Source organism: Melanerpes formicivorus, unplaced genomic scaffold (genome assembly GCF_026170545.1).
Source record: "Melanerpes formicivorus ecotype bairdi unplaced genomic scaffold, bMelFor1.0.p_v2 SCAF_16, whole genome shotgun sequence".
Taxonomy (NCBI): Eukaryota; Metazoa; Chordata; class Aves; order Piciformes; family Picidae; genus Melanerpes; species Melanerpes formicivorus.
This window is the reverse complement of record NW_027142368.1, coordinates 12,260,168-12,282,945: the sequence shown is the minus strand read 5'-3', so window position 1 is coordinate 12,282,945 and position 22,778 is coordinate 12,260,168. Positions and strand designations below refer to the sequence as shown.

Below are 22,778 nucleotides of genomic sequence, written 5' to 3'. Positions count from 1 at the left end.
GGGGTGTCCTCCCGTTTTTTGGGGGCTGGCCACCCCCTCCTCCGTCACCCCTGTACTGGGTGCTGCCCCTCCCCCACTGCCTTACTGGGTGCTGCTCCCCCCCCCCAAATCATGGACCATTCCTGTGGGCTTCCCCCCCTGCCCCCCAACCACTATCCTCAGGCTTGGGGGTGGGGGTGGGGGGGGGGGCTACTCCTGGGATCAAACACTATTCCCTGCACCCTCCCAGCCCTGGGTAGGGGTCTTCCCTCTGTGTGTGTGTGTGTGTGTGTGTGTCCCAAATATGGAATATTGTCCCCCATAGATTTTGGGGGGCTTCTAACCCCTCCTACCTTACAGTGCAGGGTCAAAGAATTCTATTTTCACTCCAAATAAAGGAATTTGTAAGAAAGAAAGGGGAGAAAAAAACGGGGGGGGGAGGGAAGTCGGGGGGGGGCCACACACATGATGAGGGAGTCATTATGGTGTTGGGGGTTGCTGGTTTGGGGGCGGGGGGCACACAGGAAGGAGCAGTGGTCACGGGTTTGAGCTCAGCCACATCAGGCAGGAAATGGGGAGACGCGGGGGGGGGGCGGGGGGAGAGCTCCCTTTCACCCTCCCCCAGTACAGCGCTGGGGAGGGGGGCACTGGTGACCCCAGGATTATGGAGGGGGGGGCACACACACACTTGGAAGGGTGGGGGGGTGGGGGTCACAAGTTGTTCCACATCTGGGGGTTCCAGGGTGTCTGGGGGGGGGGGGGGGAGGGGGACGGGGTGCAGCCTTTTGCCTCCCCCCGCGTCGATACATCCGCTGCGTGGGGGGGACAGGAAGCAGCCAGGGGGGGCCCCCCCTTTGCTCTCTCCCCTGCCACCCCCCCCCCCCCCATCCTAGCCAGTGGCACCAGCACCTGATCTGCCAGCACCCATTGATGGTGAGCACCCCAAAATTGGCGGGGGGGTGTGTCTGGGAGTGAGGTGAATCTGGGGGGGGGGGGAGGCAGCATCGTCCCCCTGCCTGTTTCCACTGCTAAGTTGGGGGGGGGGGGGGGAGAGGGGCTGCTTATATTTGGGTCCCCCCTGAACACCCCGGGGGTAGGGGGACAGTGGTGGGGAGTGGGACAGACGCCCGCCCCACCCCCCCCCCCGCCTAGATGGGTTGGGGTTAAGGGGGGACAGCAGGGCTTGGCGGCGGGGGGGGGGAAGCCGGGGAGTTTTGAGGGGTGGGGAAGGAGGGTAGGACAGCATGGAGGGGGCAGAAGGAACAGGATGGGGAGGCAGGGGGTACGGGGGGCAGATTTGGGGGGGTGGGAGGGCTGATTTGGGTGGGTTAGGGCATTGGGGGGGAGGTTGGGGGCGTTGGGGGTAGCATGAGGTGGAGTTTTTTGGGGGGGTCAGTGCCCCATAATAACGTTGGAGGGCAAATTTGAAGGTCACAAGGGCATTGTGTGGGGCTGGGGGGACAGATTCGGAGGGGCTAGGGCAGCATGGGGGGTTGGAGACAGGTTTTGGGGGGTCAGGGAAGCATGGTGGGGTTGGGGGGCAGATTTGGGGGGGTCAGGGAAGCATGGCGGGGTTGGTGGCAGGCTTTGGAGGGGGGTCAGGATAAAATGGTGGGGTTGGGGGACGGGTTTAGGGGGGGTCAGGGAAACATGGTGGGGTTGGGGGGCAGATTTGGGTGGTTCAGGGCAGTGTTGGGGGGTGGGGGCAGGATTGGGGGGTCAGGATAAAATGGTGTGGTTGGGGGACAGATTTGGGTGGTTCAGGGCAGTGTGGGGGGTGCTGTAGCTACAGGGCTGGGGTGGGGCTGCCCAGGGGCACGTTGGGGGGGTGGTGAGGTGCAGGGGAAGGGGCTCAGGGTGCTGTGTGTGTGCTGGCATGGGGACAGCACCCACCTCCTGTGCCCCCAGCACCCACCTCCTGTGCCCCCAGCACCCACCTCCTGTGCCCCCAGCACCCACAGGTGCGGTGGCATCTACCAACCACAGCTTCCTGTCACGGTGCCACCCCGGTGCCGTGGCCAGCTGCCCACCTGCTTGGCACGCTCCAGTGCCACCCAGGGCAGAGGGGGGCGAGCGGGGGTGTGACACAGCCCTGCCCTTGTCCCTGTCCCCGCTGCCCTACCCCTACCCCACATCCTGGGAGGTGGCTGTCACCCCAAAGCCAGGAAGATCGTGGACCTGTGCCAGCCACACGGCAGTGACCTCCTTGTCCTCCCCTTGCAGGCTGCGGCGCGGTGGCAGCCCCTGGCGCCGGTGCTGCTGGCACTGCTGGGGCCGGTGGCGGCGGGCGACCCCCTGGCCAGCCGCAGCGACCGGGCGGTGGGCATCTTGCTAGGGGTCCTGCTGTGCTTGGTGGCGGGCTTGGCACTAGCCTGGCACCACCTTTGCCGGCTCTCGCCTGGGCGCTACCGTCCCCGGCCCATGGGCCACCGGGCACTGGCACTGCTGCGGGGAGGCTGGCACCGGCTGCGGGGACGGCGGAGCGACACCGAGGGGCTGCCCGGGGACAGGGACGGGGAGGGGACAGCCCTGGCGGAGGACATGGCGGTGGTGATGGCACCTCGGGATGAGGAGGAAGAGTTGATGCCATGGAGCCAGGAGCTGAGGCGGCAGGAGGAGGAGGAAGAGGAGGAGGAAGAGGAGCAGGAGGAGGAGGAAGAGCAGAAAGAGGAGAAGGAAGAGCAGAAAGAGGAGGAGGAGGAAGAGCAGAAAGAGGAAGAGGAGGCCCCGGGCAGCCCCCCGGGCGCGGGGCAGGTGGCAGGGGGCAGCGCCGAGGCCCTGCTGAGTGACCTCCACTCCTTCTCGGGCACCGCGGCGTGGGGGGACACAGGGCCAAATGTCACCGCCCTGTGACGGCACTGCCCTGGGACGGCACCACGCTGGGACGGCACCAGCTTGTGCTGGCAGTGCCCTGCGACCCCCCAGGATGTCCTCACCCTGTTGGCACTGCCGTGTGACGTCACCACCAGCCTGTGACATCAGCACCTTGGGCTGGCGCTGCCCTGGGATGATGCCACTGCCCTGTGCCATCGCCCTCCTGGGATGTCACTGCACTTCAGTCAGTGCTTTGTGACGTCACCACCCTGGGATGTCACTGTCCCGTGACAGCACCACCCACCCCGTGACATCACTGCCCTGTGATGTCATCACCCTGTGACATCACCTCCCTGTGCCATCACCGCCCTGTGCCATCCCTGCCCCTCCTGCGGGCACTACCTGTCCCTGTCTGAAGCTCCCCATTGGCTGCCAGAGCCTGGCTGCTGGCCAATAAAAGAGCAGCTCTGTCCAATTGATGTCCTGCCAGTTCTGTGGTGGGCGGGGCTTGGGGAGGGGGTGTGGTCAAGGGAAAAGGTGGGGCATGGGGAGGAGCCTATGGAAGGGGAGGAGTCTATAGAAGGGAGGAGCTATGGGAGAGGAGGAGTCTATGGAGGAGGTGGAGCCTATGGTGGGTGGAGTCTGTGGATGGGAGGGGCCTGTGGAAGGGGAGGAGTCTATAAAGAGGAAGAGCCTATGGAAGGGGTGGGGCTAATGGAGGGGAGGAGCCTATGGAGGGGCGGAGCCTAATGAGAAGGGCACAAGGGGGCAGTACTGGGGGGGCAGTACTGGGGGGGCAGTACTGGGGGGGCAGTACTGGGCTGCACCTGGCATGAGGGAGTGGGACTGTAGGGATCACTGGGCACAAGCAGATTGCAGGAGGGGCACCGGGCACAACGGGGCAGGACTGGGAGGACACTGGGCGCAATGGGATGCTGCTAGGGGGCACTGGGCACAAGAGGGTACAGGTGGAGTGGCGCAGAGAAGAAGGGGGTAATGGGGGGCACTCGGCACAAGAGGACAGGGGGCAGGGCACTGGGCACATGAGGACAGGGCTGGGCAGGGCACTGGGCATAAGGGGACAGGACTGGGGGCACAGTGGGAAAGGGACAAGGAAAGGGGAAGGGCCTGCAGCCCATGCCCCACCCCAAGAATGCCCTCAGGACCCACCCTCCCAACACAGGACCACCATGGCCTGATTAAGTCCTTTAATTATCACACATCCAGCAGCTGGGCCACGCCTTTGGAGGGGGCACACCCCAAGGATCCTACCCTTGGGGAGCCACACCCTTGGGAGTGCCCCTGCCCACCCCCATTCCCCCAAACCAGCTCCTCCTGATGTCTGTGTGAGCAGGCATGGGGGGGAAATTGAGCAGGGGGGACACCCAGAGCAGAAGCAGCTTTGGGGGTGCCCCCCAGACCTGACCCCATGGGAGGACGCCAGCCCCTCCCCTAGCCCTCCCCATCCCCACCCCTACCCCACCCCTACCTGGGCACCCGCCCCCTACTTCCCTTCTGCTTCTTGGTCTTGATGGGCAAGGGGGCTGTGCCCTCTGGAGGAGGGGGTGGCAGGGTAGCTCCCACCTCCATTGGCTCTCCCCCTGTCCCTCCTGGCTTGAATGCTTCAAAGGGGGAGAATTTCACGGGGCTGGGGGGGACAGACACAAAAACAGGAGGGGGTGGAGTGAGGTGGGCATCCCCTGCCCACCACAGAAACCCCTCCTTGTCCCCCCTCCACTGTACCCCCAGTGCTGTCCCCTTTGGTCCACTGCTTCCCCAGCACTGTGCCATTGTGCCCTATCCCCCACCCCACTATTCCCTTGTGCCCTGTGCCCCCCCCAGCACTGTCCCCTTGCACTAAGAGCTCCCTTAGCCCTGTCCCATTGTGCCCAGTGCCACCCCAGCCCTGTCCCATTGTGCCCAATGACCCCTCCACAATCCCCTTGTGCCCAGTGCCCAGCCCAGCCCCATGCCCTTGTACCCAGTGCCCTGCCCCAGCTTCCTGTACTCGATGTTCCCCCCCACAACCCACTGCCCCCACAGAGAGAGATGAAGGGCAGAAGTAGTCCACAGAGCACTACCACACCACTGTCCACCCCCTTGCCCCCCAAACACCACCCTATGGTGCCCACCTCAATGCCCTCCACCCCCAAATCACCCCCCCCACAGCTATTGCCCCCCCCCTCCAGCCCCAGGTACCTGACGGGGGTGCGGGGGCTGCTGTTGAGGCGGCGGGGGGAGCGCACCTTGGGCTGGAAGGAGAACCCCTCCTTGATGCTCTCCAGCACTGATGGGGCCACGTAGGTGAAGCCCTGTGAGGTGATTTGGGGTGGGGGGGCATCAGGGGGTGCCCGCCTTGCTGCAGAGGGCCACCCCTCCCCCCGCAGCCGCCCCGCTGGGTACCAGGAAGGCTTGGTTGGCACTTTCACTGATGGCAGCGTCGTCCGGGCTGTCCACGGGGGTTTGGCGAGTGAACCGGGTGTCAAACTGGCTGACATCCTCCTCTGACTGCTGCAGGAAGGGGGGGTGGGTGCTCCTACGGGCGCCCCCCACCCATAGGTCGCCCCCTGCCCACCCCCTCGCCCGCCCCCAGTCGTACCAAGCACGGTTTAAACGGAGGGTCCAGCCTGCGGGCCAGGAGATCCTCCCAGTTGATGTGACGGAAGAAAGGCTGCTTCTGCGGGGGGGGGACGGGGGGAGAGGGTCAGGGGTCCGGGGGTGGGGGGGGGGTCAGCCTGGCATCCACCCTGCTGCCCACCCCTGCCTGTACCTGCACGTCAGCTGCATCGCCTGGGCCGCCTCCGACCCGCTGGTTGGGGTTTCTCTTGAGGAACTGGAAGAGAAAAGGGGAGGGAGTGGGGCATGGGGGGGCTGTGTTTTGGTAGGACCTACATAAACCTCTTCTGGTAGCACCTAGGTAACCAAGTGGGGCACACCAGTTTTGGTAGGACCTACATAAACCTCTTCTGGTAGGACCTAGGTAACCAAGTGGGGCACACCACTTTTGGTAGGACCTACATAAACCTCTTCTGGTAGGACCCAAGTAACCAAGTGGGGGACAGCAGTTATGGTAGGACCTACATAAACCTGTTCTGGATGGACCTATGGAACCAAGCATGGAACACCAGTTTTGGTAGGACCTACATAAACCTGTTCTGGATGGACCTATGGAACCAAGCATGGAACACCAGTTTTGGTAGGACCTACATAAACCTGTTCTGGATGGACCTATGGAACCAAGCATGGAACACCAGCTATGGTAAGACCCACATCTGTTCTGGTAGGACCCAGGTAACCAAGCGGAGGACACCAGTTCTGGTAGGACCTACATCTGTTCTGGATGGACCCAGGTAACCAAGCAGGGGACACCAGTTCTGGCAGGAGCCACACAAAGCTGCTCTGGCAGGCCCCAGGTGGCCAAGGGGGTGGTTGTACCTTCTTGAGAAGGTCCCTTGCATCGGGGGTCAGGTAGGGGGGCAGCACCAGCTTGCCCTTGAGGATCTTGTCGATGGTCTTCTTGCGGTTCTCGGCGGTGAAAGGGGGCTGCGAGAGGCACCGGGTGGTGAGGAAGAGCCAGGAGGGTGAGGGAGGCTCCATATCACCCTGCTAGGGCTGCCCACCCCCCACCCAGCCAGCCAGGGCGAGGAGAGGAAAGAGCAGGAGTGGGACTTGCCGATCCTGTGAGCATGTCGTACATCAGGGCGCCCAGGCTCCACCAGTCCACCGCCCGGTTGTGCCCGCTGCGCACCAGGATCTCGGGGGCCCTGCGGGTGGGGGCGGGGGGAGGGGGTTGTTCCAGCTGAGGAAGGGGTCCCTTGAGCTGAGAAACACCCCCCCCCACCCTCCCCCTTCCAGGGGACCTTTCTACCCTCACCCCCTGCCTCACATGTACTCAATGGTGCCGCAGAAGGTGTGGGTGACGGCGCCGTCGTGGATCGACTCCTTGCACAGCCCAAAATCTGTCAGCTTGATGTGACCTAAGGAGGAATGGTTTTGGGGGGGGGTGGTGCTCAAGAACCATTGCTGAGACTCCCCCCACCCCCACCCCAACACACACACACACACCTTGTACCCCTCCAGCCCCATCCAACCCACCTTGGCTGTTGAGCATGATGTTCTCCGGCTTGAGATCTCGGTAGATGATGCCATGGGAGTGGAGGTGACCCAGTGCCAGGGTGATCTCACTCAGGTAGAAACTGGGGTGGGGGTAGGGGGGACTGTGAGTGGTGTTGGGGTCCTGGTCTTCACCCCAGCCCCCAGCTATGGCTCCCCAACCCCATCCCTACCAGGCAGTGTCCTCCAGGAAGATGCCTTCCCGCTCCAGCTGCATGAAGAGCTCTCCACCTGCAAAACCAGACCTCCTAAAGCCACCCCAGGACCTCCTGAGTCATCCTGGGATCCCCTGAGCCATCCCAGGATCCTCTGAGCCATCCCTGGAACCTCCTGAGTCAACCCAAGACCTGAGCTACCCCAGGACACCCTAAGCCACCATGGGATCCCTTGATCCACCTCCAGGACACCCTGACCCATCCGCAGGACCTCCTGAACCATGCCTGGAACCCCCTAAGCCATCCCTAGGAATGCCTGAGCCACCTTTGAATCCCCTGAGCCATCTCTGAGACACTCTGAACCAACCCCTAGTGCCACCACAGGACCCCTGAAGCCACCCCAGGACCCCTGAACCATCCATGGGCCCTCCTAAGCCATCCATGAGACCTTCAGAATCATTCTGAGACCCCTTAAGCCACCTTGGAAGCCCCTGACCCATTCCTGGAACCCCCTGAACCAATCCTCAGAGCCCCCTCAGGACCCCTGAACCATCCATGGGCCCTCCTAAGCCATCTCTGAGACACCCTGAACCAACCCCCAGAGCCACCCCAGGACCCCTGAAGCCACCCCAGGACCCCTGAACCATCCATGGGCCCTCCTAAGCCATCTCTGAGACACCCTGAACCAACCCCCAGCGCCACCACAGGACCCCTTGAGCCACCTCAAGACCTGCTAAGCCTCCACAAGACCCTCTGGAGCCCACCCTTACCACTGAGGCACTCCAGGATGAGGTAGAGCTTGCCACCCGTCTGGAAGGCGTAGATGAGGTCAACGATGAAGGGGTGCTTGACAGCCTCCAAGATGTTCCTCTCAGCTCGGGTGTGAGCCGTGTCCTTGGCGTTGCAGGCGATCTTGGCCTTGATGGGGGAGCGTTGGGAGGTGGTGAGCTTGGGTGGGGGAGGTCTCCAGCGAGCTGGAGGGCGGCTCAGGGGGCTGGGTTGCCGTTACCTTCTTCAGAACCTTCATGGCAAAGATCTTCCCCGTGTTGGTGCCTTGGACTTTACGGACCTGGAAGACCTGGAAGGATGGCGAGGAGTGATTGGAGATGTGGAAGCAAAACCTCTCAAAACTGCAGCCCAGAAAGGATCTTCCCCCCCCCTTCCCCCTGCTGTGCCCTCCCTCCCCTCCCCACCTTGCCATAGCCCCCCTTGCCCAGGACACGCAGCAGCTCGAAGCAGTGGGGGCCGATGTGCTCGGGGCCGTTGTTGACGCTGCTCTCTGAGATCTCGATCTCCTCGTAGTGTCCCACCGGCCTGTGAGGACAGGGGGTGAGAGGGGACAGACCCCCTGCCTGGCCCCAGGCCCCTCCCACTGCCTGTCCCCAGCTTACTCCAAGCCGTTTCCCCGGGGCTCCATCTCCATCTCCTGTAGGAGGGAAACCAGACACTGGTGGGCAAGGGGGGCCCTGGTGGGCAGGGTGCCTACACTGGAAAGTGTGCCCACAGCAAGAAGGATGCCCATGGCAGGAAGAAGAGACCATGGCAGGCAGGATGCTCACAGCAAGCAGGGTGCCCACAGCAAGCAGGGTGCCCACAGCAGACAGAGCACCCACGGTAGGCAGAATGCCCATGGCAGACAGGGCACCTGTGGCAGGAAGGGTTCTCATGGCAAAGACAGTGCCTACAACAGGCAGGGTCCCGATGGCAGGTAGGGTGCTCAGAGCATGGAAGTGCCCACAATAAGCAGGGTGCCCATGGCAGGTGGTGCACTCATGGCAGGCAGGAAACCATGGCAGACAGGGTGCCCATGGCATGCAGAGCGCCCACAGTAGGGCAGGACACCCATGGTGGGCAGGTAGGCAGGGTGCCTGCAGCAGTATGACAGATGGGGACCCATGGCAGGCAGGCAGACAGGGTGCCCACATCAGGCAGGGTGCTGACAACAGGCAGGGTGCCTATGTCCGGGCACCCATGGCAGACAGAGCACCCTGGATAGGCAGAAGAGCCATGGCAGGATGGCAGGCAGGGCACCCATGTCCCCTAGGACACCCACATCACCCATGGCAGGCAGGCAGGGCGAGGCGCGGTGCCACCGGCCCAGCCGGATGTTTTCGGGCTGAGCCCGGGCCCTGCCCAGCTAGAGCCTGCCTTTGCCCGGTCGCACCGGGACCCCCGGCTGTGCCTTGCACCGAGCAGTTCCCGGGCTCTCCATCCCCACCGCGTCCCGGTGCTGCTCAGCCGGCTCCAAGCCCCATCTCCAGCCCATCGCGGTACCCACATCCCTGTCCCGGTGCCCAGTCCCGGTGCCCCCATTCCCAGTCCCAGTGTCCCTGGTCGCCGATCGTGGCCCCAGACACTCCCGGTACCTCCATCCCCGCTCTCGATGCTCCCTGTCCCAGCCAGTCCCGGTGCCCCTCTCTCCATTCCTGGTGTCACCTGTCCTTGATCCCCATTCCCAGCCGCTCCCGGTGCTCCCGTCCCTGTTTCCATTCCCATCCTCAGTCCGGTGCGGTGTCACCATTCCCGGTCCCGGTGCAACCAATCCCGGCCCCGACCTGTCCCGGTACCCCTATGCCCGATGCTCCCGATCCCGACCCCAGCCTATCCCGGTATCCCTATGTCCGGTGCCACCCGATCCATGATCTTGTTCCCAGCTGGTGCCGGTGCCTCTATGAAGGTGTCCCCTGTTCCGGCCCCAGCCACTCCCGGTATGCCTATGCCCGGTGCCCCCGGTCCCAGATCTAGTCCCCAGCCGCTCTAGGTGCTCTTGTCCCTCTCTAGGTCGCCACATCCCCATGCTCAGTCCGGTGCCGGTGTCCCTGTTCCCCGGTCTCGGTGCTTCCATTCCCCACTCCCGGTGGCAATCCCGGTGTGCCGTTCCCCGGTGCCCCCGTCCCCCTCTGGTGCCAGCTCACGGTGCCCAGCTCGGGTTCATCCCCGTCGCTGCCCTCCTCGGTCTCCAGGTCGATATCGAACACCCCCGCCATGACGCCGCTGCTGTACCGGGACCCCGGCGGGACCCGCCCCTTAGGCCCCGCCCCCTTAGCCCCCACCCTCTCCCCCATTGGCTACGCCCCCTTCGGTCACGCCCCCTCCGCGTCATTTCGGGGGGCGGGGGGGATCCCGGGAATCCCCCGCGCGGGGGAGGGGGCGTCCCGGGAGGGTGTTCCCGGGATGGGGGACACGCACGGAGGGGACAAGGACAGAGCCCCGCGGGCCGCTCACAGCCTTTACTTGTGGACACCGCCCCCCGCCGCGTCACTGTCACATCACCGGCAACGCCGTGACGACACCGGAGGGGGAGGGGGAGAATCGGGAAGAGACCGAGACACCCCCCTGGCCCCCCAACCCGGTACCCCCCTCCCCCCAAACCGGGGATCAGCGTCGGGGAGGTGTGGGGCGGTGTTAGTGTGAGGTCGGGGGGCTGCAGGAGCTGTAGCGGTTATGGGAGCTACGTGGGTTATAGGGGCTCTAGGGGTGCTGTAGGGGCTCTGTAGGGGCTCTATAGGGGTTACAGGGGCTCTATAGGTCTCTAAAGGGGTGTAGAGGCTCTAACGGGGCTGTAGGGGCTCCATAGTGGCTATAGGGGCTCTATAGGGGCTCTGTAGGGGTTGTAGGGACTCTATAGGGGTTATAGGGGCTCTATAGGGGCTCTAAAGGGGTGTGGAGGCTCTAACGGGGCTGTAGGGGCTCTATAGTGGCTATAGGGGCTCTATAGGGGCTCTGTAGGGGTTGTAGGGACTCTATAGGGGTTATAGGGGCTCTATAGGGGCTCTAAAGGGGTGTGGAGGCTCTAATGGGGCTGTAGGGGCTCTATAGTGGCTATAGGGGCTCTGTAGAGGCTGTAGGGGCTCTATAGAGGCTCTAAAGGGATGTAGAGGCTCTAATAGGGCTGTAGGGGCTCTATAGGGGCTTCAGGGGCTCTATAGAGGCTGTAGGGGCTCTAAAGTGGCTGTAGGGGCTCTATGGGGTTATAGGGGCTCTATGGTGGCTCTAAAGGGGCTCTAAAGGGGTTGTAGGAGTTCTATAGGGGTTATGGGGGCTCTATAGGGGCTCGACAGGGGCTGTAGGGGTTCCATAGGGGCTATAAAGAGTTGCAGGGGCTCTGTAGTGGTTATAGGGGTTATAGGGACTCTGTAGGGACTCTTTAAAGGTTATGAGGTCTGTATGGGGGCCACAGGGGCTCTATAGGGGCTGTAGGAGCTCTATAGGAGCTGTAGGGGCTCTATAGGAAGCTGCAGGGACTACAGGGGCTCTGTAGAGTCCGTGTGTTGTTTTAAGGTCACTGTTGGGGCTTAGTGCAGGAGCTCAAGGTCCATGTGTTAGTTTAGAGGCTCTGCGTTAGTGCAGGGTCTGTATAGGTGCTGTGTGTCAGTGTAAGGTCACTGCAGGGGCTGCAGGTTAGTGCAGAGGCTCTATAGGGGCAGCATGTCAGTGCAGGGGGTCTGTAAGAGCTGTATGTTAGTGTAGGTTCTCTACAGGGGCTGTGTGTTAGTGTAAGGGCTCTATGTGTATTATTATGGTCTGGTCTCTATAGGAGCCATGTGTTAGTGTAGGGTCTGGGACTCCACAGGGGCTATACATTGCTGTAAGCTCCCTGCAGGGGCTGTGTGTAAGTGTAAGGGCTCTATATGCGTTATTATGGTCTGGTCTCTATAGGAGCTGTGTGTTAGTGTAGGGTCTGGGGCTCTGTAGGGGCTATACATTGCTGTAAGCTCCCTATAGGGGGCTGTGTGTTAGTGTGAAGTCTCTCTGTAGGGGTCTTGTGTTACTGGAGGGGCTCAGGTGTTACTGTAGTGTCTGAGGCACTATAGGGGCTATATGTTGCCGTAGGGCTCCTATAGGGGCTGCCTCTCACTCAAGGACCCAGCACTGTCCCGCTCTGGGAGGGGGGCCAGCGCTGCCCTCTGCTCCTTGCCCCGTCCTGCCGCGGGGTCTCGGGGCCAATGGAGGTCCTGTGTCGCTGGTGGGGGGGGAACGGTGACGTTTAGCACCCCCGGGCTTCGTTTGTGATCCTAGTTTGCTGTTGTAGGGTCTCCCTGTGCCAGCGGATGCCAGCACGCCCCAGACTGTGCCAGCTGTCCTGGTGGGGCGCCTGGGGTATCCTCACATTCCCCTCAACCCATTAGCAAAGGTTCATTAAAGGAGAACCCTGTATGTGCCCCCTGTCCTAGTGTCCCCTGGCATGGGAATGGCACCGGACCCCTTCCAGCTGTGGGGACAGGGAATGCTGGGGACCGGGCTTGGGTGTGCCAGGGGATGGGATGCCAGGGCAATGGGGTTGGAGGGGATGGGGTGTCAGGATGGAGGGGGCATGCCAAGGGATGGGGGGCAAGGGTGATGGGGGGATGCCAGGTGGATGGGATGTCAGGATGGTGAGGGGGATGCCAGGGGATGAGGTGTCAGATGAATGGCAGGGAATGGGATGCCAAGAGACAGGATGCCAAGAGAGATGTCAGAGGATGAAGTGTCAGGGTAATGGGGAGATGCCAGGGTATGGGGTGTCAGGGCAGGGGTATAGGGCATGAGGGTAATGGGATGCCAGGGATGAAACGCTTGGATGGCAGGAGGATGCCAAGGGTTGATGTGTCAGGGGAGTGGGGGGATGCCAGGCAATGTGATGCCAGGATGGCAGGGGAAGATGGCAGGGGATGTGGTGGCAAGACACTAGGGAGATGGCAGGGGATGGAGTAGGAGGATAATGGGTGGATGCCAGAGGACTGAAAGGATTCCAGGGGATGAGGTGCCAGGATGGTGGGGGGTATGCCGGGGCAGGGAGGATGCCAGGGAAATGCCAGAGAATGGAGTGCTGGGGTCATAGGACAGGGAACAGGATGCCAGAGGGATGCCAGGGCATGGGGTGGCGGGGATGCAAGAGGGGATGCCAGGACAGCAGGGTGGTCGTGCCCATGCCCAGCTGTTCCCCCTCCATCCCCGCTGCTTGCCCGGCGCTATTTGAAGTGGGACAAGAAATGCTCGACTGGGTAACGTGGCGAGTCGATGCCCAGCGCCTGGCACAGCCCCAGCAGGCGCAGACAAGCCTCTGCCCGCGTTTCCCCGGCACATGCCACGCTCAGGCAGGGCTCCTCGTACTCGCCGTCCCCCGCCGTCTCCTCAAAGAGCCGGTTGAGGCGGACGAGCCCCCGCTCATGCAGAGCCTGCAGAGCTGCCAAGCCGCCCCCGCCCCCCAGTGCCACCCCGTGCTCCGAGCCCAGGCACATCACACCGGCCAAGTGACCGCGGGGCACCGGGCGAGCGGGCAACACCGGCGGTACCCCCAGCGCCACCAGTACGGCCGCCAGCAGCAGGTCGGGACCGTAGATCTCCCGGATCCAGTCGCGGAGGTAGAACCCCCCCATGCGAGGGTTGATCTCCAGGAGGCGGGGCCCGGTGGGTCCCAGTTTGAGCTCGACGTTGAAGACACCATCCCGTAATCCACACGCCTGGCAGCACCTCAGGGCTGCCTGTACCAGCTGGGCTTGCCTGTCGGCGGGCAAACAGGACGGCAAGCAGGCAGCCGTCTCCAGGAAGGCTGGCAGCCGAGTGGGGCCGTTGTCGGACACCCAAGCCCCCAAAAGTCTCCCTTGGAAGACCACCAGGTCCACGTCGTGCTCGGTGCCCGGCACGTACTCCATCAGCAGCATGGCATTGCCCCAGCCCAAGCCGATGCCAGGGTGATCGTCGTCATCCCGCAGGTCCCGCCAAAGGCGGGCGGCGTGAGCGTGGCACTGCCCCGCGTTCTCCACCAGTCGAACCCCCACGGCGCCAGCTCCGAACTCCAGCTTTGCCACAGCGGGGAAGGGCACGGTGCCAGCCGCCCGCTCAACGTCACCGTGGCTCTGCAGGCGGCGGCAGGGCACGGCGAAGGCGGCCGGCGGCGGGCGGCCGCGGCGGCACCGCTGCAGGTGCTGGTGGGTCCGGCTCTTCTGCTTGGCCACCCGGACGGCCGCGGGTGGGCAGCCGCGCAGGCCCAGGAGCTGGCACACCAGTGCCGCCAGTACCACGCAGTCGTCCCAGTAGGAGAGGCAGGCGTGGGGTCGGATGCCCCGGGAGCGCAGCAGCTCCGCCACCCGCTCGGCGTGCTCCTCGTCCCGCCGGTGCTCCCGGCTGTCGTAGGGCAGGAAGGTCTCCACCAGCCCCGCCGCGAAGTGCTCCGGGTCCGACTCCACCAGGTGGATCTGGGGTCCCGGGGAGGTGTCACCATGGCGGTGGTGGCAGAGAGAGGATACCCACCCCTTGGCACCCGAGCCGTGCCACCCCCTCCCGACGGACCGGGACAGCAGAGAGACCGCTTGGTGCTTGGGCACAGCTACGGTGGTTCCGCTGTGGGCAGGGTGGCACCGCTGTGGGCAGGGTGGCACGCAGCGTTCGCTCTGAAGCCGGCTGATGGCGGTGCCCACCCAGCCTTCTGCTCACCTTCAGTCCGTAGTCGCGGGCAGCAGCCCACACGAAGCTCTTGCTGACACCGCCAGCCCCGATGAGCAGGATGTCCTTGCCCTCCACCAGGTGACACTGCGCCCGGTGCAGAAGGACCTCGGCCACCACCCGGGGCGTGTCGCCGGGGGGTTCCCCCGTGGCACGCCCCATGCCGTGGGCCAGCAGACAGGTCTCCAGGCAGCGCTGGCTGTTGGTGGACAAGGCCACCAGCTCCAGGGCATCGTCCACGCACGCCAGCAAGAAGTCCACGCCTGGGGACGAGGACGTGGAGCTCAGCACCGTGGCGGCAGCGCCACCGCCGTGGGGTGGCACCTGGGGGCCGGCACCGTCACCCTCCCCGGCGGCGCTCACCCAGGAGGTCGGTGCGGGCACGGGTGCCACCACGCTGCTGGGGACTCAGCTCAGCCTCGGCGGCCGAGATGGCAGCCATGGTGGCCTCGGCGGCCTCTCGGAGCCGCGTGGCCAGGACCTGCCGCTGGCCCGGGGCCACCACCCCCCACTGCTGCAGGCTGGAGTCCAGGCCCTGGGGCAGTGACACCCCGTGGCGCACCGGGGCCTCCGCACGCCCCACGGCACATGCCACCTGTGGGGACACGTGGGGACACCAGCTGCCACCAGGGCATGGGCACAGCAGCTGCCACCCCATAGCATGGGCACAGCAGCTGCCACCCCATAGCCTGGGCACACCAGCTGCCACCAGGGCATGGGCACACCAGCTGCCACCCCATAACCTGGGCACACCAGCTGCCACCCCATAGCCTGGGGACACCAGCTGCCACCAGGGCATGGGCACACCAGCTGCCACCAGGGCATGGGGATATGCATGGCCACCATAGCCTGGAGGCATGGGCTGTCACCCTGTCGGCTGGAGACATTGTGACTCGATGTGATGGGGACAAGGGCTGCCACCAGGGCATGGGGACATGGACAGCTGTCTGGGCACACGTGGGGCCACCTGGGTTGTGTCCTGGAGACATGAACCACCCAGGCACGGGAACAGTGGGTGGCCACCATAGCCTAGGGACAGGTAGGGCCACCAGGACGTGGAGGCACGGATGACCACCACAGAACTAGGGACACAGAGGGTCACCAGGACCTGGGGACGTGTCTCACAACCCCATAACCTGCTGGGCCACCACCCACACCGTGCCCCACCGGCCGGGAGGGGAAGAGCCCAGGCTGGGCAGGGCTGGTACCTGGCAGAGCTGGGGCCGGTCCCCCCAGGACCTGCAGACGAGGGTGCAGATGCGCAGGGCCACCGGCAGCCGTGGGGCTGGGCTGCCTGGGGGGCGAGGGACAGGGCAGGCACGGCCACCACCTGCCCGTGGGGTGGCCTTGCCTGACCCTCCCCACCCCAAGAGCTTCTCGGACCCTGTGTGGCACCGTGGTGGCCGTGGCCAACCCCAACCCCGGGGCACTGTCTGCTCCAGCATGGCCACTGTCAGCCCCAGCCCCACGGGAGTGTGGGGAGTTCAAGGTGGCCACCTCACCACCCTGCTCTGCCCCAGGGGACCACGGTGACACTCTTCTCCAGCCCAGGTGGCCAGTAGCCTCCCACATACCCCTGGGGACCATGGGGGACCAGAGTTACCTTCCCCCCAACCCCATGGACCACAGTGAACCAGGGTAACCTTCCCCCACCCCACCACGGGACCACAGGGGACCAGGGTAACCTTCCCCCCTACCCCATGGGACCAGGGTGGCCCCAACTCCTGCCCCAGGGGACTCCGGGGGTCCAAGGTGACCTTCTCCCCCACCCCCAGGGGACCATGAGGGACCAGTACAGCCTTCTCCTTCACTCCAGAGGACCACAGAGGTCCGAGGTGGCCACTTTGCCCCCCCACCTCTACCCCGGGGCACCACAGAAGGTCCATGGTGGCCACCCTCACACCCTGGTGGTCCCCCCCCACACCCATCCCAAGGGCCAGCCAAGTGGCCACCACAGCCACGGGGAGCCTGGGGGGTCCTTCCCTCCCATCCCAGGGTGGTGGGCACCCAAGGGCGGGGATCTTACGTGGGGGGGGTGCGGGCAGGCGGGCGGTGGGCACCAGGGCCTCCAGCAGGACGCTGTCCTCCTCCCGCAGCCCTCGGAGCCGGGCACCCACTGCCCGTGCCACCGCCTCCCCCTCCTCCTTCCCGTGGGTGCTGTGGGTGCCCGTCCCACGCCAGAGCCACCCCGCCGGCCGCACCGCCACCTGCGTGCCACCCCCAGGTCACCTCGTGCCACGGTCACCTATCATCAGCTACACATGCCACCGTGCCACCCCCGTGCCACCCAGTGCCACCCCACCGATCGCATGGCACCCCCAGGCCACCTCCATATCACTGTCACCCACCAGCGTCTCCAGGTGCCGCTGTGCCACCCCACCACTTGCATGCCCTACTGTGTCCCCCAGTGCCACCCCACCACACCTGTACAGGGCACTCCTATGTCACCCCACATCATGGCCACCCACCTACCATCAGCTATGTGCCCCACGAGGTCACCCCACACCACCCTGTGCCACCCAGTGCCACCTCACCACAGTGCTGTCCCATGTCCCATGTCACCACCACTCCCCCTGGGTACAGTCGTCACCACCCATCACTGATGCCACCCCACTGGCACATGACCCACAAGTGCCCCTGAATGCCCCAACGTGCCCCATGGGTGCCCCTCCATGCCCCACCATGCCCACGCCCCCTGCACCTCATCCATGCCCCACATGTCTTTGCCCACCCCTCTGCCATGCCCCATGGGTACTCCCCATGCCCACCACGCCCCGCTGTGCCCACCTGGCTGTAGGGCTCCATGGCGGTGCTCCCCAGGAAGGTGCCCACCTCTTCCTTCACCAGGCTCTCCTGGCCCTGGGGGTCCTCCAGCCTCACCAGCCTCACCCCGGGTGCCCCCAGTTCTGCAGGCAGGTCCCCTCTTGACCCCAGGACAAAGGCCAGGGTTGGGGGCACGGGCAGGTTGGCACGGGCTGCCAGGAGCCAGCGGGTGAGCAGGGGGTCCTCAAGGCGGCGGCTGAGCGGGACCGACCCCCCCGTGGGGCAGTCGAGGTCCCGTGCCAGCTCGCCCACCCAGCCGCCCTCAGGACCCCCCGCGGGGAAGGTGCCCGTCACGTAGTTGGCACGGCGGGGTGGCACGAAAGTCTCCAGGGTGCTGTGACCCCCAGCTTCGAAGGAGATCCCCCGGGACAGCAGCAGGGACCAGGCTCCTGGGGACGTCTCCGAGGGCACCCGGCTGGCCCAGGTGGGTGACAGGCACAGCACCATGGCACCTGTGGGTGGGCATGGGCACAGGCAGCCGTTGTCTCCAAACCTTTGCCCTGGGATGAGGGGCAAAGGGGGCACCCCCCCAGGGAGGGTGAGGAATGATGCTGTGGCAGCCCTGTGCCACCCTGAGGTGGCATTTGCTGCCTGCACTGGGGTGTGCTGCGGTGGATGGGACTGCAGGGGGGGCACGAGCAGAGGGGTCGGTGCCACCCTCATCCCCTGCCCCAGGCTCCCTCCCAGTGCCAGTGCCACGGGCACGGGTGGGTGCGGGGAACGCCTTGGGCCGGGGTCGGGGGAGCTGGGTGGGAGATGAGGACTCCTGCCGGGGCTTCTTGGCTGGCTCACAGAAGTGGGGGTGGGGACGCCATACCCACCTGGGCAGCGGGTGCCACCCTCCAGCAGGATGGGCAGAAAGGCAGTGGGGGAGCCCAGGATGCAGACGGTGACATCCAGCGGGCCAAATCCTGCCAGCAAGGCGAGTGTTACCAGACCCAGGATGGGCACCCTATTGCCAGCCTGGCCCTGGCACCCCCACCAGGCTATAAACCCACTGTCACCCTCTCATTGCCAGCCTGGCACCGTGCTGCCATGGCCACCCTTATCCCTGCCAACACCAACTTAGCTCCTCACTCCCAGCGCCATCCCTGTCCCTGCCACCCCCATGTCCTCAGCTTGGCACTGTGCCCCCCATTGCCGCCCCAGTCCCTACCACCCCCTCATTCCCAGCCTGGCAGGCTGCCTCCTATTGCCACCTCACTCCCTGCCACCCCCATGTCCCCAGCTTGGCACCGTACCTCCCATTGCCACCTGGGTCCCTGCCACCCTCACATCCCCAGCCTGGCACCGTGTCCCCTATGCCCCCTACCTGTGCGGGGCTCTGCAGAGCGATCCAGTGTGGGGGGCAACCCCTCCTGGCACAGGGCACTCTGGAGCAGCTCATAGGCATGGGTGGCACTATCATGGTCCTCACTGTCCTCGGGCACCTCTCCATCAAGGGCCTCATCCTCCAGCCAGCCTGGGCACAGCGCCTCGGGCCCTGCCCACTCCTGCTCCGCTGGGCACGATCCTTGCTCTACACTCGACTGCTCCATCGAGAGCTGCAGGGGGCAGAGGTGAGGCTGGCACAGAGCTGGGAATGGAGCTAAGAGGCTGGCACAAGGCTGGAACGGGGCTGACATGGCTTTAACGGGTTGGCACGGGGCTGGCATAGGGATGATAGGCTGGCATAGGGATAATGGGCTGGCATAGGGCTGAGGAGGTGGCATGAGACTGGTAAGGAACTGGCATGGGGCAAATGAGTTGGTGTGAGGCTGGTAGGGGGCTACATGGGGCTAATAGTTTGGCATAGGCCTGGCATGTGGTTAATGGATTGGTATAATGTTGGCATGGGACTGGCATGGGGCTGACATGAAGGTAAGTGGTTGGCAGGGGGCATGCATGGGGCTGACATGAGGCTGAAGTGCTGGCATGAGGTTGGCATGAGGCTAGCATGGGGCTGACAGAGCTAGATAGGGGCTAATGAGTTGGCATAGTGCTGGCATGGAGCTGATATTCTGCTAAATGGGTGGCATGGGGCTGGCATAGAGTTAATGGGTTCACATGGGACTGACATGGGGTTAATTGCCTGGCACAGGGCTGGTACGGGGCTGGCACGGGACTGAAATGGGGCTAAAGGACTGGCAAGGGGCTAAGGGACTGGCATGAGACCAGTACAAGGCTAACACTGGATGGGCATGGGGGTAGGGTGCTGGCATAGGGGACATGGGGCAGCCGTGGGGGTGAGGGACTGGCAGAGGGGCACAGGGCACCACTGCCCACACGTGGGTGGGGTGCCAGGTTGGTGGGGGGCAGTGGGTGCTGAGCACACAGCCACCGCCCCTGGGACAGTGGGGCAGTGCCAGCCGCCAGGCCACCAGCTTGTGGACAAAGCATCCCCTTGTCCCCACGGGGTCACGCGGTGGGTGGGCACAGCGTGCCACGCTGCCTGCTTCCCTGACACCGTGCCCGGCACCACTGGGGCTCACCGGGACTGTGCCCCACCGGGACGGGGCGCTCACCCCCACCGGGACCCCCCCCCCAAAGTGCCACTCACCATCCTGGTGACCAATGGGCTGCAAAGGAAGGATGGGCACAGTCAGCGGGGACCCCTGGCAACGTGCCACCCTCACTCAGTGCCAAGGACCACCCTCCCCACCCTGCGGTGCCCAGGGTACCCCTCCTGCAGCACCCGCCGGGGCCAGGCACCCATTCCCGGGGCACCCCTTGGTGCCAGCTGCGGTGACCCCAGGTTGTCTCCTCAGTGCCAGTCCTGATGACCCGAGGTTGTCCCCTCGGTGCCAGCCGCGGTGACCCCGGCTGAGCCCGCGCAGGGATTAGTGTAATCCTCTGCCAGCTCAGCAGAGCCCCGGGGTGCCAAAGTGCCCTAGGGCACCCAGCACCTCCCTGTCACCCCTTGGTGGGTGCCTAGCTCCCCCCAGGGTGCCTGGGCATGGAGAGAAACTGGGGCAAGGAGCTGAGTGGTGCCCACTTGCAGAGAACTCCCTGGCCCACCCCCGGAGGCTCCGACACCCCTGTGGCACCGTGCCAGGACCCCCAGAGAACCGTGTCCCCACGGGGTGCCCAGGACCTGGTGCCAGGTTGAGGGGACACACGACTCAGTCCCCTCTTCTCCACCATGAAGTCCCCTCCCCCACCATCCCAGACACAGGGTCCCTGGCAGGTCCATGCGCCCCCCAGCCTGGGCACCGCTCTTCTGTCCCCAGAGTGGCACCGCCGTGTCCCTCCCCACCCCGTGCCCACCGCGGGTACCTTGCGGTGGCCTGAGAGCTCGCAGGGAACGAGGGCTCGGGGACGCCTGGCACAGGGGACACCACTCAGCTCTGGCCTTTAAACCCCCCCTGGTGCCACCCCAGGGTGCCCGGCCCCCGGCCCCGTGCCCCGGATTAGGCGGCGGGCACGGCGGGCGGCACAGAGCCCCATTGTCCCCTCCACAGCCGGGGGGGCACACGGGCGCCTCGCGCCAGGCGCTGGCACCCTCCCCACGAGCTGGGCTCACACCCCTGCTCCTGTCCTTGTCCCCACGGAGAGACAATAAGGAGGCCGTGGGGACCCGGGGTGGTGGCACGGCGTGTCAGGGTGGCCCTGGCCCCCTGGCCCCGGCCCCAGGCTGGGCACCGTGCCCCTCCCTGTCCCACTCTCCCCAGCATGGCAGAGCTGCCAGGCCGCACGTCCCCCGGCTTAGCTCCAGCTGCCCGCGGCGTCACTGTCGCCGTCACCAGCAGGCACCGAGCCACCGCGCCGCGGGGCCCGGCTGCCCTGCCACACACGGCCTGCCACCCGCTGCCACCCACACCTTGGCACCCCCTGCCACTCGCGCCTCGGCACTGCCACCCACACCTTGGCACCCCCTGCCACTCGGCACTGCCACCCTACCGCGTGCACCCCGCCGCCCATCCCTGTACCATCCCCTGCCACCCACCCCGTACCATCCCCTTATGCCCACCCCTGTACCATCCCCTGCCACCCACATCTTGTCACCCCCTGCCTGCCACAGCTACTAGCACCTTGTCACCTGCACCCTGCCACCGGCACCCACTGCCACCTTCCTCTGGCACAGCCACCAGCGCCCCAAGGGCCCCGGGGGTGCTGCCCAGCCCGAGCCGCAGCGCCGCTGCCTGCATGCAGAGCTGCTCCCTGCGGGCATCCACGCACACGGACGGGCCCCGCACCCCTGCAGCTCCCTGCTCACACAGGCTGGGGCACACCGCTGCACGCATGCAGGCATGCACACACGTGCAGACAGACATGCAGGCATCCAGACACACACGAACACACACATGCACAGGCACACGTGCAGACAGCACACACGTGAAGACATGGACACACACAGGTGAACACATGCCTGCAGACAAGCACACACGTGTGCACACCAGTCCACACACTCACGTGTGCATTCACACTCACTCACACACGTGTGCATTCACACACTCACACTGACATGTACACACACGTGCACACACACTCATGTACACACACACTCATGTACACTCACACTCACATGTACACATGTACTCACATGTACTCACATGTACTCACATGTACTCACATGTACACTCACACACACTCACACACACACGTACCCCCTCTCATTTTCCACTCCTCCGCTCCTCCCCAGCACCTTCCCCCTCTCTGCTCACATCCCCCTCCCGCCCCTCCACCATCCCCGCCCGCGCCAGCACCCACCGACGGCGACAGCGACAGAGGGTGACAGTGCTTGTCAGTTTGTCCGGTGATATCAAAGGCTGTGCCCGCTCCGGTCCCGCGCGGGGCGGCCCCGGGGAGGGCCAAGGCGGGGCTGAGGGGGCCCCAAGGAAACGTGGTGGGGGACACAGGGGACACGACAGGGGACACAGGGGACACGGCCAGCCCGGGGGGGTCAGCCGGGGGACGGCTGTAAAACTGACACCGCGCAGCAGAAATGTCAAGGCTGGGGAAGGGGAGCTGTGAGCTGGGGCGGGGAACACGGGCGGAACAAACGGGGCTAGTTGCGTCCCCACGCCGTGCCACCCCACGCCGTGTCACCCCACGCCGTGTCCCCAAGCTTCGGGGTGGCCTTGGGGACATCGAGGTGGCAACAGCCTCCAAGCAACAACCCGGGGATGCTGGCAACAGGTGGCCCCAAGAGCTCGGAGAAAGGAGGGGCGACAGCGGGGATCCACCTATGAAGCTCCCTCGGGGCATGTGCGTGTCCCCTTTGTTCCTTACCGGGGGTCCCCATGTGTCCCCCCCCCGCCGCCGTGTGTCACCGGTGTCCCCTCATCCCTGCGCCGCAAGCTGGGGACACCCCGCTGCGCCCCCTCAAGCCGGTGTTGGGCTGCCGCTGTGCCCCTGACCGTCACACTCACGGTGCCACGGCAAAGGATGTCGCTATGACAAAGGACGTCCCGCTGTCCCCCAGCTCCGGGGTCACCGGGACCATCCCCGCTCCCCGCGCTCGCAAACTGCGCGGCGGCGGCGGCGGCT

The 22,778-nt window shown here is 64.9% G+C and overlaps 3 protein-coding genes across 6 annotated transcripts; 1 reads left to right on the top strand and 2 right to left on the bottom strand.

The window, feature by feature from the left end:
* The first annotated feature begins 749 nt into the window (after window positions 1-749).
* PTPRCAP (protein tyrosine phosphatase receptor type C associated protein) lies at window positions 750-3,268 on the top strand. Its single transcript, XM_068148177.1, has 2 exons — window positions 750-912; window positions 2,203-3,268. The coding sequence occupies exons 1-2, from the start codon at window positions 910-912 to the stop codon at window positions 2,830-2,832; spliced, it is 633 nt and encodes a 210-aa protein (XP_068004278.1). The 5' UTR covers window positions 750-909; the 3' UTR covers window positions 2,833-3,268.
* Window positions 3,269-3,991: 723 nt separating this feature from the next.
* Window positions 3,992-10,088, bottom strand: RPS6KB2 (ribosomal protein S6 kinase B2). Of its 2 annotated transcripts, none has more exons than XM_068148172.1 (15): window positions 9,977-10,088; window positions 8,453-8,487; window positions 8,255-8,375; window positions 8,071-8,139; window positions 7,832-7,979; window positions 7,080-7,137; window positions 6,889-6,989; window positions 6,680-6,770; window positions 6,467-6,557; window positions 6,229-6,336; window positions 5,564-5,626; window positions 5,393-5,470; window positions 5,197-5,304; window positions 4,993-5,105; window positions 3,992-4,441 (listed from the first exon to the last, which is right to left on the bottom strand). In XM_068148172.1, exons 1-15 carry the CDS (start codon window positions 10,046-10,048, stop codon window positions 4,279-4,281), a joined length of 1,419 nt encoding a protein of 472 aa, XP_068004273.1. In that variant the 5' UTR covers window positions 10,049-10,088; the 3' UTR covers window positions 3,992-4,278. The 2 variants fall into 2 exon arrangements, with proteins under 2 accessions (XP_068004273.1, XP_068004274.1); XM_068148173.1 differs by lacking the exon at window positions 9,977-10,088 and adding an exon at window positions 9,428-9,958.
* A 2,795-nt stretch (window positions 10,089-12,883) lies between these two features.
* Window positions 12,884-22,736, bottom strand: CARNS1 (carnosine synthase 1). Of its 3 annotated transcripts, none has more exons than XM_068148167.1 (10): window positions 21,999-22,736; window positions 19,849-19,867; window positions 18,622-18,853; window positions 18,131-18,220; window positions 17,274-17,761; window positions 16,513-16,693; window positions 15,695-15,780; window positions 14,850-15,081; window positions 14,478-14,749; window positions 12,884-14,239 (listed from the first exon to the last, which is right to left on the bottom strand). In XM_068148167.1, the coding sequence occupies exons 2-10, from the start codon at window positions 19,849-19,851 to the stop codon at window positions 13,013-13,015; spliced, it is 2,811 nt and encodes a 936-aa protein (XP_068004268.1). In that variant the 5' UTR covers window positions 19,852-19,867; window positions 21,999-22,736; the 3' UTR covers window positions 12,884-13,012. The 3 variants fall into 3 exon arrangements, with proteins under 3 accessions (XP_068004268.1, XP_068004269.1, XP_068004267.1); XM_068148168.1 differs by having other exon boundaries at window positions 22,521-22,736; XM_068148166.1 differs by lacking the exon at window positions 21,999-22,736 and adding an exon at window positions 20,565-20,606.
* Between the last annotated feature and the right edge of the window lie 42 nt (window positions 22,737-22,778).

Bases quoted from the DNA above. Each gene is read 5' to 3' on its own strand.
- RPS6KB2 (XM_068148172.1), bottom strand. From the start codon at position 10,048: ATGGCGGGGGTGTTCGATATCGACCTGGAGACCGAGGAGGGCAGCGAC. The intron at 8,488-9,976 runs GTGAGCTGGCAC...TCCCTCCTACAG, and splicing joins ATGAACCCGAGCTGGGCACC to GAGATGGAGATGGAGCCCCG. The intron at 5,305-5,392 runs GTACGACTGGGG...CCCTTCCTGCAG, and splicing joins CTCCGTTTAAACCGTGCTTG to CAGTCAGAGGAGGATGTCAG.
- CARNS1 (XM_068148167.1), bottom strand. The intron at 15,082-15,694 runs GTACCAGCCCTG...GTGTCCCCACAG, and splicing joins ACCGGCCCCAGCTCTGCCAG to GTGGCATGTGCCGTGGGGCG. The intron at 14,240-14,477 runs GTGAGCAGAAGG...CCGGGACCCCAG, and splicing joins CCCGCGACTACGGACTGAAG to ATCCACCTGGTGGAGTCGGA.